Here is a 19,826-nt window from a genome sequence, read left to right as displayed (position 1 = left end):
TTCGTGATCACCATCCTCAGTCGCGCTAACTTCTTTATTTTAGGGTTCCTTGTCCTAGCACTAGCATATCCACCACCCACGCTCTGTTACTTTGCTGTTTTGCCACTTGCCGTCCCACGCACTAAAATTTAGGAAGACTGAAGGGGGAAAAAAAGTAAAACACTAGTGTCATGAGCAGAAGAAAAGAACATGAACACACTCCATGTCGCCGTATGTTCTCAGCAACGACAGACCGAGTGGAGGGCTCTGAGCAGTGAGGCCAAAAATTCTCCTCAACCAAGAGGCAGCGGCAGCGGCATAGCATACTGTGGAGCTGGCACTTAGATGTGTCATGTTGGTACGACTCGATTCCGTCGTGCCGTGTATCATATTGTGTTATGCTCATTAGGTATGATTGGTCTATCGTATCGTGTCGGTTCGAGTTAACTCCAGGAAGGTGCAAACACGGCTCTTGACACGCTATGCCATTGTCGTACCATGCCAGCACATGCACGGTCTTGCTCCATATCACCTGATAATGCTTATATATTTATCTCTTACTATCTCAAACTTGTATCTCTCGTACTCATACATTTCTCATACTCCATGTCACCTGACAATGCTTATATATTTATCCCTTACCATCTCACACTTATGTCTCTTATGCTTACATATTTATCTCTTATCATTTCTCATCAAACAAACAGAGTTTTAGTATGTCACACTTTATATCAGAGTGATTAGAAGATAAACATGAGAAAATGATCATGCAGATTGTGTCGTAACTTTTTCATACCGTGACGGCATATGCGCGACTTAAGCCATCGTGTCGTACCGGCACACCCACCGTGCCAAGATCCTAGGCATGGCATGACCCTCGTTTTCATGTTGTGCCAGTCCAGCCCAAAATATTTTGTGTCGTGTTGTGTTTTGGGTTATACCAATACGTTGTGATGTGAGCGGCTCAGAAATAACACGACCTAAGTCCTAGCTCTAGCAAAATGCAATCCCCAGCCCTCCACCATAGGATAGCAATGGGATCGATCCTCATGAGGAATGTTTTCCTATCTCTATCCCCATTAGCTATTGAGAAGAAGTTTTCTTTCACTCTCGTTCTCGTGAAGAATTTTGCAGAGATCGAGTCTTCAATAGAATGTAAGATTAAATGATGGTTAATTATTTCTGTATATTAATAATATGTTCGTTCTATAAAAAATATGGAAGTAATTTATTATTTTCGCTGCGTAATATAAGGTTTATATATTTATATATAAAAATACATATATATATGACATCGGTATATAACGGGGAGCGAAGAGTAAGGATAGAGCGTCTTCCCTCTCTATCCCTATATAAATTCATAAAGATCAAAATTTTCCCTATCCATTCCTTAATTAAGAAATTCCCCCAAATTTAAAAAAAAACAAAGCTCTATTGCCATAAAAGCAACGATATCCTCACGTTGGTACTGTAGTCAATGTGATAGACATGAGAGTACTATAGTAGTAATTTTACTGTACTGTAGCAATAAATCTATTACATCCGTTCGCGATTAACTCGAGGTGGAGTGAGAGAAGTCAGACGATCTGTCCGTCCGCCCGCCCCTCCAGGTGCCGGGCATGCGGCTGCCACGCCAGGCCCGGCTGCCGCCACCTCTGCCCTTACCACTCCTCCTCTCGCTCCTCTGCCTCACCGTCCTGACACCCGCCGCAGCGGCACCACGAACAGGGAGCAGCGGTGGTGGAGGAGGAGGAGGCATCAGAACCGTCACCACTATGGTACGAGCTTACCCTTTCCTCCCATAAGATTGACTGAATCGTCCCTGATCATCTTAATTGCGTCCCCAACCAAGAAAGACACGGGCTTTCCGGCGAGATTGCTGTGGACGAGTTGCTCTGAACCTTTTAGGGCGTTGACTTGCACAGACGGGGTCAAATTAATGGAGTGCCTGCTTAGGAACCAATGCTAATGTTCATCCCAGCAGACATGTGCCTTTGATTAGCGCCGACGATTTTGTTGATCGCTGTGGTCTTTCCTTCTGTAATGAGTAGGCGTCGGTGCAATGTGCACAGTGATTTGTTGATTTGTCATGGATCATGGATGAGGTTGGAAGGGAAGTGTGTCAGCTTCAGCGTTTTGGCATCTGAATGTCTGCGTTTGTTGCTGTGTGCTTGTGTGCAGTTCACGGTTCCCAGAAACTGACAATTTGATGGTCAAAATTAGCGGGGCCGTGGACTGCGACAATGTGTACAAGATATGTCGTTGGACCTAGTCAGGATCTGTGCTCAAATTTCTTGCTAGATGGGATTTTTTTAGAAAGAAGAAGAAGCTGACCTCAGGTATTCGTGGGTCACATAGCATAGTGCTAAAGAAATTTGGAACTGCATATACCTATTGGTGGAAAGTTTGAATTTATTTTATGAAATTTTGAGCAAATAGAATGGTTTAAGTTGACATAAAAATAATCATGATATGCAATTGATACTTGGTAGTGCTAGCTAAGTGTTGCTTTCGCTTCAGCCACATTAGTTAAGATTCCTATTTATGAATGTCAGGTGCCAAATCTTAGGATGATGAAGTGCTTTCTGTATAGTTTCTCACTGCAGGTGTTCGAGGGGTACGTTGCTAGAACTTGAAAGTGCATACATAGGCCATAACTAAGAGATATGTTGATAAAATGATCAAATCCAACAGTTTGGATTTATTTTGAAATAATAATGGATTCACAGCAATAATTTCGTTATATTAGTTAGAATTTGCTTGCGCTTCTATTTAAGATTATTTTTTCTGAATGTCAAGTGTCAGACCCTAAAGTCTTAAATCATAAGTAGTTCCTGTATGATTTCCTCCCAGAAAAACTCTTATAATGTTATTTTTTATTCATTGTGGAACACAGGCATGGCCATCAAAATGTACATGGTTACCCTTACCAAACAGTGGGAAGAGTTATTTATATACTCTTGTTTCCAAATACCATAAGATTTGGAAGGCAAGACCCTTTTTTACTCTTAAATTTATTATTTTTATTGTACCCATTTTTGTATCTTTGGGCCTACTAGTCTATGTGTTCATTTTCAGGACACGAAGGGAGTTGTTTCTGCACAAGATGTTTCAAAGAAGAAACCAGTTAGCGATGTGATTGCCTTAAAGGAATCCATGAAGTACTTCGATGCTAACTTCTTCAATGATTCAAAAGTACAACTGGGATACTACTTACAGTCTTTACATGGCGTAATGTGTTAATTTGTTGTTTTATGTATCCTGTTTTGGTGCTTGTAGCTACGTGAGATGGAAGATGGTGCAAAAGAATTTAATGTACCTGCATTCAGAGAAAATAGGAAATTGGTTGCTCTGAGGAATGGTGGATTGCATGACCCTTCTGTTCTAGTCTTCAAATCACAATGGAGTGGTGAAAGCATGGTAACTGAGAGAAGAGGTTTCGACTACCCTCGTGCCTCTAAAGTACATTATCCACGTGATGATGAAGATATTGCCTTTATGTCGGTCAGTTTTCTACTTTTCTTAACCATTTTGTCACACATCGGTTGTAAAAATCTATTCCTTCTTGAATAAAATAAGTAATATTCATGCCAGGTAATTGAGCTCGGGGAGCTTATTAGGACAAAGAAAATAACATCGCGTGAACTTACAGATATATTTTTGAAAAGACTAAAGAGGTTAGACTACGTTTCTGTCTTTCTTACGTGCTTCATACCGACTTATGTGAATACAACATTGTCTGAAAATATTGTATTTTAATCATGTAACTGCTTGATATGTTTATTAGGTACAATCCTGTTCTCGAAGCTGTTGTTACTTTTACTGAAGATTTAGCATACAAACAAGCAAAAGAGGCAGATGACTTGCTGGCACAGGGAAAATATCTTGGTATATAACTAACCAGCCTGAGATTCTGAAAGATTTCTAGTATCTCCACTAGTAGCTGTATCTTTAGTCTACCCATTTCTCTTTGCTTCATTGGGAATATTGTCTAGTATATGTGGCTTCTCATTACAACTGATGCTCATTTGGGTGTTATCCGAGTATATTTTATTGCAGAATCCACAATTCGATGTTTATACTCATATGACTGTTAGCCTGACTGTCTGAGAATCTGTGGAGAAAAATATTAACAAGTGCCCTTTTTGCGCCCCCCCCCCCCCCCCCCCTCCAAGGGCTAATTAAGTAATTATGCCATTTGTATGAATATTAGGGTACTGAAACTTTAAGTTTTGACTAGTCAATGTTATGCTCAAAAGTCTAATAAATCTTGATACCAGGTCCTTTGCATGGCATTCCATATGGCCTAAAAGATATAATTGCGGTACCACACTACAAGACCACTTGGGGTTCAAGGACGTTTAAGAATCAAGTCCTTGATACTGAAGCCTATGTATACAAAAGGTTTGTTCGTTTTTCCAGTTTATGCATCATGTGCCAAAGGTTTGTTCGTTTACTTATCTTTCATATGTGCCATCGTCCTTCAGATTGAAGTCCGCTGGAGCAGTACTTGTAGCAAAGCTTGTCACAGGCTCGCTCGCCTATGATGATATATGGTTTGGGGGAAGGACACGAAACCCCTGGAACATTGAGGAATTTTCTACCGGTTCATCAGCAGGTCCAGCGGCCAGCACTTCTGCAGGTTAGTTTATTATGTTTATGTGAACCTATAAATTTATAAAGTATATACTGAATGCTATTTTGTACACTGCACTAGGAATGGTTCCATTTGCAATTGGTTCAGAAACTGCAGGATCCATAACATATCCTGCTGCTAGATGTGGAGTAACTGCATTACGCCCAACATTTGGAACAGTTGCACGAACTGACGTTATGAGCATTTCTGAGAGTTTGGTATTTACATGCAAACTCTTCGTTGACACTGTCAGATTCGTGCCAATCTTACGAATGATGAGTATCTGAGTCTAAAATGGCAGGATAAACTTGGCCCTTTCTGCAGAAGTGCAGTAGATTGTGCTATTGTACTGGATACAATTCGTGGCAAGGATACCGGTGATCCATCATCCCGTGAGGTTGCTTTAGACGATCCATTTCATGTGGACATCACTCAACTCACTGTTGGATATCTTGAGGACGCTGAAATGGAGGTAGTAAAGAGTTTTGATCTGCTCATCAATCTGTGGTTTGTGTATTGCTCCATCCTGATCTGCTTTATATTCTTGTTGTTTTGATCATACCAGGTTGTCCATGTTCTTTCCACTAAGGGTGTCAAGCTTGTCCCTTTCAAGTTGAATTACACTGTCGAATCAGTTCAATCTATCCTGAACATAACGATGGATGTCGATATGCTTGCACATTTTGACAGCTGGCAGCGGGATGGACATGACGATGACTATGAGGCGCAAGACCAATGGCCGGTGGAGCTTCGTCGAGCACGATTAATCCCAGCAGTTGACTATATACAGGTGCTTTTAAAATCAAACTAAACTGCACATTTGGCTATGCTTGTTCATTGAAACTGAATTTCATTACTTGTATCCTGGATATCTGATGAACAGGCACAGCGGGCACGGGGCAAGCTGATCAAGGAGGTTAAAGATAGCTTCACAGTCGATGCGTTCATCGGCAATGTGACCGACTGGGAGCTCGTATGTCTCGGGAACCTTGTGGGGATGCCCGTGGTCGTGGTGCCAACGGGCTTCAAGGGCATCGAGAACCCACCAAAAGACGGCACAAAGAGAAGAACCACCGTGACTACAGGCATCTACACTCCCCCAGACCACGACCACATCGTAAGCTTCCTCTCCCAGAACATCTTGTTCTTTCCTAATGGCAGGGCACTGGTACCTTCAGAGTTCAGACCATGAAACTTGACGATGACTCCTGGTTGCTATGTTGCATGTTTGCTCGCAGGCCCTGGCGCTGGCGATGGCATACCAGTCTGTCACCGATCACAACAAACAGCGTCCACCCATCGACGATCTTGGGGGTCAAACGACAACACACCAGTAAGCAGCCTGCTGCTGAGATGATGTTAGCGCAAGGTCCTTCATAGATGCTGAAGTTCCAGGTGATTTATGGGATTTTTTTGCTTGCCCCAAGGAGATGTACTGATAACAGAAAAAGGTCCCAAAATTGCCTGAAAAAAAAATCTTTCAATTCGGGTGGAGTGAGGGAGGCCTGAACTTGGGCCAACCAGATTATTTTGGCTGGGCTAGCATTTCCTCAGGTCCAGTTGCTCGTTTGCCCTGATGCTATCATTTTAAACTTTTATGTTCTGCGTTTTGTTGTTGACAAAAGAACAAGGTACGGTTCTTAACAGAGTCATGAACCAGCTGGTGATCGTGAATCCTATATTACTCGAATTTTCCCCCTGGGAACCCATAAAGCTCGGATTATCGTTACAATAATCTAAACTTAATCTTGGACTATTCTCTTTTTATATATTTCTGAATCAAAAGAGAAAAACTGAACTTGGCGTTGCATAGCCACGGATAGACCTCTGCATTTACCTGTACTAGTAGTGCAAAGAAAGATCCGCAGCTGAGAAATGGTTTCAGTTGAGTTAGCAGCAACTGATTGTACTGGCCAAAAGTAATTTTGCGATCATGCTATGCTGGTAGTGTCTCAGAAAACCAGCAAGTTACCAAAGAAAAAGCGTCAAAGAACCCCCAGTAATTCCCAAGAAGGTGAACATTTGTCCATCGCTAGTCGCCGCAACCTGTGTTTGTACCAGCATTTTCTATACAATTTATCTGTCAGTTAATCACCGATTTCCCGAAATTTGATCCCGTGAGTTTCAGGGCCTATCTTGATGCTTGAAGAGGCCCTGGGAATTGGGATGAGACAAAAGCGAATGCTATTTGCTTATTTCAGCTGGTAAACTAATGTTCAATACACGGTAAAAACCTGTGGCCTGTACCCTCTAAAAAGCGCATCACTGAAACACAAACTACTATCAACGTCAATCCACCTTTTCCATTAATATTACCTGTGAGTTTGAAAAGGAAAAGAATATAGTATGCTATAGGCAAAATATTTTTAGAGAAACATCAGTCAAAGACCATCTCCAGGTTTTTTATGTTTCAACTGAACTCTAAAAGGGTACTACTCCCTCCGGTCATAAATATTTGATGTTATAACCAAGATTCAGTTAAATTTTTTAAACTTTGATCATCAATAACTTTCAAAATTATTTAATTTGAAAATATAAAAATTATATGTATAGATTTATCTTGAAAAGTCAAGTCATAATATCATACTTTTATTAAATATGTAACTATATTCTAATAGAAAATAGTGGTCATAGTTGCACATCGAAGACCGTAAAAAGTCAACAACGTTATGTATTTTTGACCGGAGGGAGTATATAGCTAGATTTGTCTGTAGTGAAAAAAGTTTCAAAATGTTATGACTTTCCTATATTAATGTACATTTTTAATAGTAATCCCTAGTAAAAATAGTGTATATGAGATTGTATTGACGTCTAAAATGACACTTTTTATTTGTTTTTATTGTTTTTTACATGAACGGACACTATTTATGACCAAATGGACTATCACCATTTCTTAGTTTAATATCATCCGGTGACTTCATGTTTCTTGAGCTAGGTAATAGCATGCAAGTTCACCATGAACATAATTTAGTGATTTTAAAACCCTTCTCAACTAACAGGATTTCGTCGTTGTAATCGCTTTCGAGAAGAGGAGGGAATACAGTGTTCACTCCGAGAACAAGGTTGGTGGAAGTCTTTGATTCCTTGTTGTTGGGCTGAAGCATTGGCCCATTCAGATGGGAGTTGTAGCCTATTGGGTCTTCATTCGTCTCCGTTTGTGGCTGCCTAGGAGTTAAATCCAACTCGTTAATTAGGCCAAGCCCTCCTCACAAATACATCTGGTCGACGTGGTTTAGAAAATGCAACTTAAACCTCCTATTTCTGTGAAAAAAGTATGTTTTACTCCCACAAAGCACTGCAGAACAATGGTCAATTTAAGCCAATCCTTCAACCAAGAATTTTCAACGATATATCCATGCTGAACCGTTGCAAGTCACAAGTAAACCAGCGACCCGCTGCGGCCGCCAGACACAGACGGTCTTTGTGCAAATGATTTGTTTTATATTAGCTTAGCCACACCACTCAGCCGCGCACGCCTCCTAGCCGCACACGCCACATGGCCGCTCAGCCTGTGACTACCCGCCTCGTCGCGCGCCAACCACACGCAGCACACACTGTGCCACGTGGCCATATGCCAGTCGAGTGTCCCCATGCCCACGAGCCCACATAGTTCTGCGCCCGTGCACCACGTGTCCCCGCGCCCCGCAGCCGCTTGCTTCTGAGCCTCTGCGCCACACGTCCAGTAATTTAGTAGTCCAATAGCAACTCTGTATTTACTCAGTAGTGTTCAAGATTGTACTAAGTGTGAGAATTTATTATGACTTAGATTCTTCAGTAATTTTGCTATGAGTTGGATGGTATTAATACATTTCAATTATGTAGTTCCAACTCATATCAAATTTCAACATCCAAGTCATAGGAATAATATGTGAGTAATTCTAAGGTTTCCCTACTCTTCTTTCTTGGTTCAGTAGTTTCATCTCATAGCAATGTTTGTAGGTTCTTCAGTAGTCAGATTTTAGAAATTGATGTGCCATGCCATCTTCTTCCTGCCATGCTTCTCCACTAACCGTTGTACTCCACCACTGGTAGGCCGGTCTTCGTCCAAATTTTGACGGTCGTGCTCCAAAAATGGGTTTGCCTCCACCACCGCATCCAATTCCTCCGCTTAAATTATCATTTTGATCACCGGCATTCATGGCGTGGCTAAGATGCACAGTCGATTTCATAGGAGCACGGTCGGGCTTCCTATTCCACCTCACGACCGTCTATTGCAGCTAGGAAGTGGTGGAGCTCCAACTACCGATGAAGGAGGTTGCGAGCGGCGTCCTAGGAGGCGGTGGAGGTCCGGAAACCGATGGCTCGTGGACCATGATGGTGCGGCATCGTCTACCGACGAAGGAGGGGCTTGATGGAATCAGGGGAGGCGGTGGATCTCCTGGATTGCGGCGTGCTCTCACGCCACGCGGTTGCGCCCAGCTCACGTGACCCCGCACGCATATGCCTTCGCCAGCAGCGCACTACCCGTCTAGTGCGCACGCCCTGGCACCATGTGGCGCGTCAGGGTGCCACGTGGTGCGACCTCACGTGTCGCTTGTCCTGTATCGTGGTGCTCAGTAGTTTTTAGTAGTTTTTCAACATTTCTTCAGTAGTTCTTGCTCAATAGTAATATTCATTAGTTTTTTTTTAAGTAGCTGTTATCGTTCAATAAATTTTTTATGATTTTTTTTTATTCTAATGCTTCAGTATGTTAATAGTTTTGTTCGGTAGTTTTCACTAAGTAGTGTTAAGTAATTTTTCAGTATGTCAGTAGTTTCAAATTGTTAAAAAATTATTCAGTAGCGTGAATAGTCATCGTTATTTAGTAGTGTTAGTAGTTCTAACTCATAGTAAACTATTCAGTAGCATGTCAATAGTGTTAGACTGTTAGTAGTTGTTAGTAGTTTTTTTATAATATTTGTCAGTAGTTTGTTCATTAGTGTTAGTAGTTTTTGTCAGTAGCTAATGCGGATGGAGAAGGACTGAGGTCACGATGGTCAGGGGCAGGGCGCGGCAGTCGGGGTGGTGGTGGCAAGGGGCGAGGCAAGGAGGCCAAGCCAAGGGCTGGACGCGACAGTTGGGGCGACGGTGGCTAGTGGCAGGGCGCGGCGGCCAGGACTAAGGCGACCGAGGGTGGCAAGGGGGTCGGGACGAGGCGTGACAATAGGGCGGCGATGGCTGGGGATGGGGCAGGGCACAGTGGCTAGGCCTGAGGATGACGTGTGGGTGGATGCGGCGGGGACGACACGTGGTGGGCACATGGCAGGGGTCAGGGTGAGGGCAGGGACATGTCGTGGGTTTGATCAGGTAGGGTTCTGTCGGGTTAGGTGAAAGAGTTCTATTGAGTAGGTTAGATCCTAAATGTAGAATAGTACTATCCTGTATATAAGAGAGATGCAAGCTTTGAAACGGCGAGTCCAAGCACATGCCTTGGAACGTAGACGAGAATGGAAGTTGGAATGATAGAACGCAACAGACTAACGGTAACAGTCAGAATCCATCGGCTGACAGCAATGGATCGATCGATGTGGATGGGTGCATGGGCGGCAGGAATAGTCTGCGAACGACAGGGATGCTTGCGGTATCAATTGACTGCTGCGTTGGTCGATCCCGATCCATGCATGCATGCTGTGTAAATTAATTGACCACACCTGCATGCTACTAGCTGCTCGTAATTGACTGGCCTAATTTTGCTGTCATTACCCATCCCCCTCTCTCTGATCTCTCTCAACTGTGCGGCTGCTAATTTGGCCTGTCGTGGTAGGACTGGTCCAGGGCATGCAGTGTGTGGCCAGGCAAAGTGCCGGGAGTAATCAGAAATCGAATGAGCAACAAGGCATATTCCAACCACATGTATACAGCATTGCTTTGTTTAGTGGAGTCGTCAAGGAAAATATAATTTGAAAGTCTATCCAGAAACATCAACCACCTGCTGTTTTCAAAGTGATTATATGAAAATGATTTTATAAAATAAACGAGATGCTAAGAGCTAAAAATAAGTTTTTCCTAATTCATTCCCCATATAATCACTTCTTTATAGAGTTTATCTTAAAAAATTAATTAAAAAATATTTTCAACTATAGAATTACTTTAAAAAAAAATTAGATCAGTGAAACTCTACCAAACAAGTCTTAGCGTATGAGGATGAGATCATGCAATGGCATTGTGATGAGTATGTCCTAGAAACTTGGCAAGGCTTTGCCACCTTGAAGAGGAACAAGCTCCTTGTGTGGCCCAATTTGGGTTGGAATCAGAGTGATTTGAAAAGCAGAGGATAGAGTTGTTTAAAGGATCGAAGATTGTCTACGTATAGATTGGGTGGATTTAAATAGATTCTCTGTGTATGACGCAGCAGGAGTTGCAGAGCTCAAGAGAGCAATATGCACGGTTTCCAAGAGGGTCAGAGGGTGACACTCGTGTGAGTATGTGTGTCCATGTGAGTATGTGTGTCCACCTTTCGTTGCCATAGTGCCATGTATGCAAAGAGGCAAAGGCTCGAATTAACTCTCGATTTTAGCTGTGATACTCTCTATTCGGAAAATTTGTAGTGCACCGGTATAGAACGTGCAAGAGTAAACTTTTTTTTAATACTTAGACTGTTCGTGGTTAGATTTTGTCTGAAAAAACACTTCAAAAGAATAATGTTAATAACCAGTATTCACTGTCAGTTATATTTTAAGAATATGTTGTAAGTATACTGTAAAAGTATTTTATCCTATAAATAATTGATAATCAAAACTAATTTCGAAGGTAGTGTCAGTGTTGACACTTTTTTTTAACCGGAAGGAGCGCCTCCAATTAGTCATCAGTGTTGGCCGTCTAACATAACCCACTACTACGTAACAGACTATAAGTAGCATTCTATCAGTATCGGTTGTGCAAAAACCGCGATTAAAGATGTATCAGTGCCGATTGTTAAAGTCACGTGCACGAACAATGGTTGAGGCATTAAGAACCGGTACTGAAAAGCACTACCAGTGCCGATTTCATCTACAACCGGCACTGATACTATCTAGACCTAGATCTTGACTTGATCTCTCTCTCGTCCGGCTCTCTCTCTCTCATCTAGCTCTCTCACTTGCTTATCTCTTCGCTTCACACAAGCCACCTAGATCTGGCTCTCTCTCCCTCCCTTATCTCTTCGCTTCACATACGCCACACAGATCTGGCTCACGTCGTCTCAGTCGTCGTTGCCCTCCCATGCCGGTGCCATTCTCCTCCTCCGCCTCACTCCAACCACCCCCTCCGCCTCTACCTTCCACGTTGCCGCCCACACCGAACGCGCCCTACATGCGGCTCGGCATCCGCGGCCAGCGGCGTCAACGACCAACAGGTCGACCGCTGGGTTGGGACACGGCGGCGGCGTGCTCGAGACATCAATCGCGAGGTGGCGCTAGCACTGGAGGAGCGGAGGCCACGGAGTGGAGAAACACGATGGCGATGATGTCACCCGGCACCCATATTCACGCCAGTTTGCCCAAAGGCGAGAAGCGGTAGTGGCAATGCAGCTTGGTGCCCGCGTGCGCACACTCATCTGCCTGTCGGCCTCCCTATCGGGCGTCACCGGATTCGATGCTGAAGGGAAGTACAGGAACACGCTCTAGGTGTATGTGTGTATGTACTTTCTTCGAGCAATTTTGGATCGTGTTTCGTAGCAAGCAAAACTGGGTGTATGTGTGTATGTACTTTCTTCGTCAATGCATGTATCAGTCGCCTCTACCTTCAATTTTGTTTTGATTTTGTGGTTTTGATTTGTGTATGTGGAGCTCGGTGTATATTGATGCCAGTAGAGAAGGGGGTACGGGGAGGCGTGGAGGAGGGCAGTGAGGTGGAAGGGGAGCGGCGGTGGGAGTCGGCTCAATTCTAAGCTGGAATCAAGCTGACTCGGATGCCGCTCCCGTCTACTATTTTTTTTATTCTATTGAAATAGTAATAGTGTGGGTGGGCAACCGACACTGATAGTATCCTACTATCAATGCCGAATAAAGAGTGACGGTTGAAAAACCGATAGTAAAATTATTTTTCAACTGGCACTGATGAGGTTTTTTATTAGTGATTGTCGGTGAATTAGGAACCGGGGGTCCCCGAATCCCGAGGCCAGGCTAGCAATCCGCCACGTGGCGCCATCCCAAGGAGTCTCCTCCGCAAGGTAAAAAAGATTAAGTTCCGGGAGAGGGCGCTCGGGGCCACAGTCAGTGATCCCCGAGTACCCAAGTTCCCCAATGATCTGCGAAGTCTAAGTGCCGGGAAGAAAGTGCTCGGGGAGGTCTACGGTGACCCCCGAGCACCCGAGTCCCCTGACGACCGGGAAAGCTAAGTACCGGGAGAAGTGTGCCTAGGGCCGCGAGCGGTGGCCCCCTGGGCACCCAAGTAACCCGAGGTCCCACTGAAGGAAGTTCCGGGAGAAAGTGCTCGGGGCTGCGTGCAGCGGCCCCCGAGCACTCGGTCCCCCGAGGATCTGTACAAGCGTGCCCGGGAGAGAGTGCTCGGGGAGGTGAACAGTGACCCCCGAGCACTCGGTTCCCTGACGACCCAGGAAGCCCCCTGACCGTGGCCCCCACAGGGGCCCACTGATGAGGTGTCAGCCAGTCAAAGGCCCAAGGCTGCATTTAAGAGCGTGCATGGCCTGTCACCTCCTACCGCTCCTGCCACGCTCGGTGTCAGTTCCTGCCACATTTTGGCAGAAAGGCGTGGGGACATTAAATGCACGGGTCCCATCCCGTGCCATCCGGCACGTCTCGGGATAACGTCGTGAGGGCCGAGGCGTTCCATCTGCCGCGCTGCTGTGGCAGAAGAACAAGACAGGGCGGGCACGCTGGGCCGCTCTGCGGTTGCCCGGTGGGCCCTCTCCATGGCGCCCGTTGCCAGTGTATTTATGGTGACGGATGACCGGGCGCGGGGCGTATTTTCCACCCCGGTCACTTCGCTCAGAAGCTATGATGACGCATTTTCCATTTATGGTGTCTTGGAACTCGTGCCCTCCTGTTCGGGGCACGCTACTGCCGACGGGTATTTAAAGCAGCTGGCAGCACGGACAAAGACAAGCTTTGAAAGGAAAAAAGACGCTCGACAAGTTAGACAATCCCAAAGGAAGTGGGTAGAGAAGGGAAAAGAAGCCCAAGAGCACCCAAAGCTAACGGATACACACAGACCGAAGAATAAGGAGCCCCAGGATCTAGGATAGACAAATATTCTTGTAACCAGCAACATCCTTGAGGGACATTCTCAGGGTATTTATAGTATCCATACAGGAGTAGGGTGTTACGCCTTCGTGCGGTCCGAACCTGTCTAAACCCCAGTGCATTTACTTCGTTCCGCACTAGATCATTCCACCCCGCCGGCCATCGCATTTATACCCATTTATTTCTCCGGCAAACATATTCAAGATCATCCTTCGGTCAAATCTCTAAAAACGGGTCCCTCAGAATCCCTACGACAGGAGTTAACCCTCCGACATTGACCTATCTAAAACATGATTTCAAAGTAAGAATCTCCACTAATCCAAATCATTATAAATACTAAGCCATTGGATTCTGTGAAATATCCTCTTTTACCCTAAAATTGGCTTCTAGCATAGCATCCACACTATGCCTTGCGATCTCTAGAATTACAGTCGTTGGATCAAGTTCAGTTAGAATATTCACCCTTTTTTTTAAAAAAAAAGTAGGACCTATATCCACAGTCTTTATTGAAAGCAGTTACGAATGCATGCTCGCGCGAGCGCACGCGCTCGAACGCGGGCTGGCTCGTGCACCCGCGCCTTGCGTGCGCCGTCCTAGCCAACCGAGCCAGCGCTCAGTTAGAATATTCGCCCTCATATCTTAATTCTAGCTAATTAAGAGACACTCTGATTAGACGTATTATTCTGAAATGGTGGATATTTACAAACTTAGAAACTATAAGAATGTTGTCGATAAGCGAGTAAAAATTAAAACTGAACCCGCAACAAGGTGTGAGCATATGATTTTGCAAAATGGAATGTCCAAATTTTGGCAGACCATCAATGGTGTGACACCATCTCACAAAATTCTAGCCGTATGAAAAGCATATCATCGGCATCAATATTTAGTCAAGAGTAAAATGCTAAAACTTAAGAGTTAATATCATGTCCAATTTGGGACGCATGAATCATCTTGCAAGTAATTGAACCTTCTTTTTTTAACAAACAAGAAATTGAACTACTCCTTCGTATAATATCATGAGGTTGCAAGAGTACCACTACTGAAGGATACAAACATAGACACCGGAGTATGCTAGTTTAATACTCGCACCGGAGTATGACATAGTTTACAGTACAATGTGCTAGTTGAATGATCAATCAGGGTACACTGCATCTCATCCAAAGATCAATCCAACGGCCGATCATGCAACGCAAACAGCTAAAGTAAGCGGTAAACAAACATTATACAGTATTGTCAGCGTCGGTCTTGGACCGATGGCCGTGGCGCCAGAAGATGCAGCGTGCGCATGCAGAGCACGCGCGCGAATGCCAACGCACGCCGGGGAAAGCTAGTCGTCGCCGGAGACAAAGGCGTTCAAAAAGGGGCTGGGAGACCGGGGCGATGTCGCCGAACGCGCCGGCCGGCTGGCCGGCCACCAGTCCGCCTGCCTTGCACGGGTTGCATGGGTTCTCGCGCGCGCTGCCGCTAGCCAGCCTCCCGCCGTATGTAGACCAAGACCACGTATTCTCTCTCTCCTCTCTCTCCTCTCTCTCTGTGCAGTAAAAAAAGGTGAACTTTCGTTTTGTGCAGCCCCGCCAAGTCACGTCGCAGCATCATCACGGACACCCATGCGAGAGAGAGAGAGAGAGAGTGAGAGAGAGACGAGGCGAGGCGATGGCTTCTCATCTGGGTACTACTCACCGCCCTGCGTTACGCGCCGTAGAAAAAAACTTGGATTTTAACTTCTCGATGCGTTCGCGCGGCGCGAAAAGCTGTGCAAGACGCCGTGCACGGCCCCGGGGAAGAGAGAGCGCAAAGCCAGTTGGGTCAAACGGAGGGTTGAAGAAGATGGAGAGATCTCGAGGCACACCATGATTGTATCGGCAATGGGGATAGCGTAGTTTTTTTCCCTTTCTTTTCGTTCCTTGACTCGTTTTGAAGGGACTGCCGGTAAACATGAAGTGACTTGACGATTGCAAAGGGTATTCCAGTATTCCACTCATAAAAGATTAGAAAAGGAGGGATGTCAATCTGGTGTTGTGGGTATAAATAATGTTTATCCGTATTTATATCTTATATTAGTGTTTACTCACCCACAGATATATCTGTGAGAATTGGTGACGATTTAAGAGGAGTAAATTAAAATACTTAGAATTTATTCGTCTTTAAAACTATATAAGATAAACCTATATCAAATTCTATATAAATATGTTCTAGATTTATCTAGCGTGTCTATTCTACTGATCAAAGAGCTTGAAACATATTAGGAAGGTAAGTTGTAAGTATATAAATGCGAAAATATAAATAAGATACAGAGAGCAAGTTTGGTACAAGGATTTTTATCTTATCATATCAATGATATGAATATCACATCTAATCCACATTGTAGCTTTATCAAAGATATGCTCCTAGTCGTTAAGACTCTTCTGGTTATGGCTCTTAAGCCACCAAGTCACAAAGATAAGGTCTCAACCCAGATAAGCCACCAAGCTACAAAGGAAATGTCTCATCACTAGTCTCTCTCGATTTCTTATCATCGTCTTCACTTTGAAACATGAGCCACCAAGGCAAGGGTCTTCGTATCCTCATACAAGTGTCTTACCGCCACTCCGCAACAAGTCAGAGGGTCAACAAGCATAAGCAACTCCAACTCAAGGTGTCAGCGAGTCACCAAGACATCAAGCCACCGACGTACCACCCTGTACAAGCTAGGATCACTGCTTAATCCACTTTCTAGGTAGCAGTCACCTAGCAACACTCTATAGGTTTATAAGCACTAATCACTCACTAAACATGTGCTTAATTGCCTTAGATGATCATATCAAGCACTTTGGTAGCTTGGATATCTTTTTCAAGTGTCCCTGTGTTTCTCTGAACGATCGCACCTTCAAATGGCTGAGTAGAGATGTATTTATAGCCTCAAACTCGTCTACTAGCCGTTGCCTCAATGGCTCAACTTTACTGTTAACACCAAATGATCCGGTGATAAAAGTGGTATAAACACCGGACCATCTGATGTATACACCAGTAGAAACTAGCCATTGGACTCACACTTAAAGTCACTGTGAATACCAGACACTGCAGTGTATACTTCATCTCCATCACTGGACTATCCAATAAGTTATCCTAAGCCAATACGCACATTTGCAGCCTCTCTGTATAAAATGCTCTAGTGTAAACATCCGGTGTGCATCTCATTCACACTGGATCATCTAGTGAGTTGAAATTCTCTTCTTTTCCCTAGAAAGGTGCAACTATTTCTGTGATCACCGGACTATCCGGTGAGCTGATCTTCAATTTTTAATGGCTGCAACCTTCTCTAGTAGAAATGCTCTAGTGTAAGCATCTGGTGTGCATCTCATTCACACCGGACCATCCGGTGAGTTGAACCTTCTCTTCTTTTTCTTGAAAATGCTCTGATACAACTATCTCTGTGATCACTGGACTATCCGGTGAGTTAATTTTTAATCTTCAATAGCTGCAACCTTCTTTAGTAGAAATGCTCCGGTGTTTGTCCTTCTCTGACCACTGAACCATTCGGTGGGTTGTTTCATTTTGCCTTCTAAACAGAAACACTCCGGTGAGTACTCGAGCCTCAGCATCGGACTATCCAGTGAGGTCTTTCTCCTTTGCTAAATATGCTCCGATGAGTGCTGCCTTCAGTACACCGGATCATTCGGTGAGAACAAATCTCCTTGAACTTCTTCTATTCAACCAAACTTTATCTTGGCTGCAGTGGCTTCTTCATATATTGTATTCATGAAACCTACTAAAGTATATACTTGACACACATGTTAGTCCCAATAACTATGTTGATATTAATCACTAAAATTACAATCTTAATTTAATAGAGTCATTTTTGCTAAAATATCCGTAGGCAAAGAGCGCGTACCAAACCCGTCGCCCACGGATATACCTATTTACCCGCTGGCAAGACAACATGACTGAATACAACACATACAACATAATTTATCCACAAAATTACATCCTACTTTTTGCAAATTGCCTTATCTGCATTCATGGTATACAATCACTCATTTCATCCTCCCTACTGTGAATCAGAAACAAATATGCATATCCTATTTTTCCTTTATCGTGGCGTTCTTCGCACACATTGACACACTGCAGAGTGAGGAATGGATCCAGCTAGAACCAAGTCAGCGGCAAGATTTTAAGAGGTAGGGAGGGGTTGATGAGCTGATCGCTTGAGTCCCCGAACGAGGCGGCGAGGTTGATAGATGACCAGTGAAGGGTGACGGAGGAGGCGGACATGGACCAGAGTGCGAGGAGAGTGATTGCGGCGAGGGCCCAGGTCTTGTATGGTTGTACCTCCATTTCCCGAACAGGGTTGTGTCGCCGGACAAGAAGGGGATGGAGATCTTGGTCACTGGCGACGTCGAGGGGCAGTGGAGACCGTGGTGGTTAGCGACTGACTTCGTGGCTCCAGCGGGCCAGTGTTGGTAGCAATGGGGAGTGGAGTGGGGTGTAGGTGCTGGATCGAGGTCTCAGGGAGAGGGAGGCAGCAGTGGGCTGTTGGATTGGGGAGAGGGAGATGGAGACAGGGAGAGGGAGACAGGAAGAGGGGCACACCCTCACGGGGAGAGTCTGAGGCCGGCTAGGTACTGGATAATGAGGGGATTAGGGTTTGGGAAATTGGGTCCATCTGTCAGAGAGATTATACGGGAAAATGGGTTTTATGGGTACGAATACTTTATGTATAGTTGTACCTGTCTATCTGTTGAGTAGTATTTTTTATCCACGAATGTACCCACGAGTACCAAATGAAACTTATAGCCGACCCTATTAGGATATTTACTCACGGGTAAATGGGTAATCAAGTTTAATTGCCATCCTTAATCAGAAGATATAAGTAGTAAAAAGAGACTCTCTTTATCACTATGAGAATTCTCTTGAAACAGTTTGTACCACAGTCGTTCATGTCTTCAATTGTTTTTTTTTTCATATTGGGAACTTACTTTCTGGATTTGCTAGTACATATTCGAGAAAAGAAGATACTAAGTATATATTTATATATAGCTGAAAAACTAGAGAATTTCAGTCAAATTCACCATGGTGAATCATGCACTACCCCATCCACACTCACCTGTGTCATCAACAACATCGATGGTGTCTTCACAGATGAAAGACATGCCAAGGTTTGTGTTCGCTAGTTCCCCAAACTTTGGATTAAGGGTGGCGGTAGCATCTCAGTAAGTGGTTGGCACATTAGTAGAAAAATAATTTATACTGATGGTTCAGAAACTCCACTGAAACACTTTTTAAATCGTATGTTGAAAAGAGTCTATACAAACATATTTGTATAGACAGTTTTTGAACCGTCTGTAAAAATTATTTGTACAGACGACTCGTTATTAGAACCGTTTGACTAAGTTTTCTAATTAAAAAATCTCACACGATTTTTCACGCGAAATACCACAAGTGTATTTTCTATGAGTCGAACATGCAACCTCTAACCTCACGCGAACATTCCTTATTGTCTCACCTTTCATTCATTACTGACCATTACATAAAAATAATCTATATAAGATATACACTCAAAACGAGTGGGACACTATTAGTACAAACAGTTCTAAACTTAGAACCATCTGTATTAATTAGTACAGACGATTCTAAGTTTTAGAACTATATGTACTGTTCCTTTATTACAGACGGTTCTAATTTAAAACTATATGTACTATTACTGTTAATAGTACAGATAGTTCTAGTTTAGAATCATCTGTACTGTTCTTTTTTTACAGATAGTTTTAATTTAGAACCATCTATACTATTACCGCCAATAGTACGGACGGATCCAAATTAGAACCGTTTGGACAAAAAGAATAGTACAGACAGTTACAAACTACAACTATTTGTACTAATAGTATAGACGGTTCTAGTTTAGAATCGTCTGTTCTGTAGTGTCTTGCTTTGGTATAACTACTCGTTGCTATTTTCTTAGACGGTTCTAGTTTAGAACCGTCTGTGGTACCCTTTATATAGGTGGCTTCATAGATCCGTCTGTATAAAAATATTTTACTAAATAGTAGTATGCTATGCACAGGAGAGGGGCA

General features: G+C 43.8%; 1 protein-coding gene across 4 annotated transcripts; it reads left to right on the top strand.

Moving 5' to 3' along the window:
• The first annotated feature begins 1,564 nt into the window (after positions 1-1,564).
• Positions 1,565-6,328, top strand: LOC133887178 (uncharacterized). 4 transcript variants are annotated; one of them, XM_062327122.1, is made up of 13 exons: positions 1,565-1,757; positions 2,876-2,968; positions 3,058-3,174; positions 3,259-3,483; positions 3,574-3,656; positions 3,767-3,867; positions 4,260-4,383; positions 4,467-4,621; positions 4,697-4,833; positions 4,917-5,087; positions 5,181-5,405; positions 5,499-5,732; positions 5,854-6,328. In XM_062327122.1, exons 1-13 carry the CDS (start codon positions 1,599-1,601, stop codon positions 5,950-5,952), a joined length of 1,923 nt encoding a protein of 640 aa, XP_062183106.1. In that variant the 5' UTR covers positions 1,565-1,598; the 3' UTR covers positions 5,953-6,328. The 4 variants fall into 4 exon arrangements, with proteins under 4 accessions (XP_062183106.1, XP_062183107.1, XP_062183108.1 ...); XM_062327123.1 differs by having other exon boundaries at positions 4,917-5,122; positions 5,306-5,405; XM_062327124.1 differs by lacking the exon at positions 2,876-2,968.
• Positions 6,329-19,826: the final 13,498 nt, after the last annotated feature.

Source organism: Phragmites australis, chromosome 12 (genome assembly GCF_958298935.1).
Source record: "Phragmites australis chromosome 12, lpPhrAust1.1, whole genome shotgun sequence".
In the NCBI taxonomy this organism is placed as follows: Eukaryota; Viridiplantae; Streptophyta; class Magnoliopsida; order Poales; family Poaceae; genus Phragmites; species Phragmites australis.
This window is presented reverse-complemented; position numbering and strand designations above follow the sequence as displayed.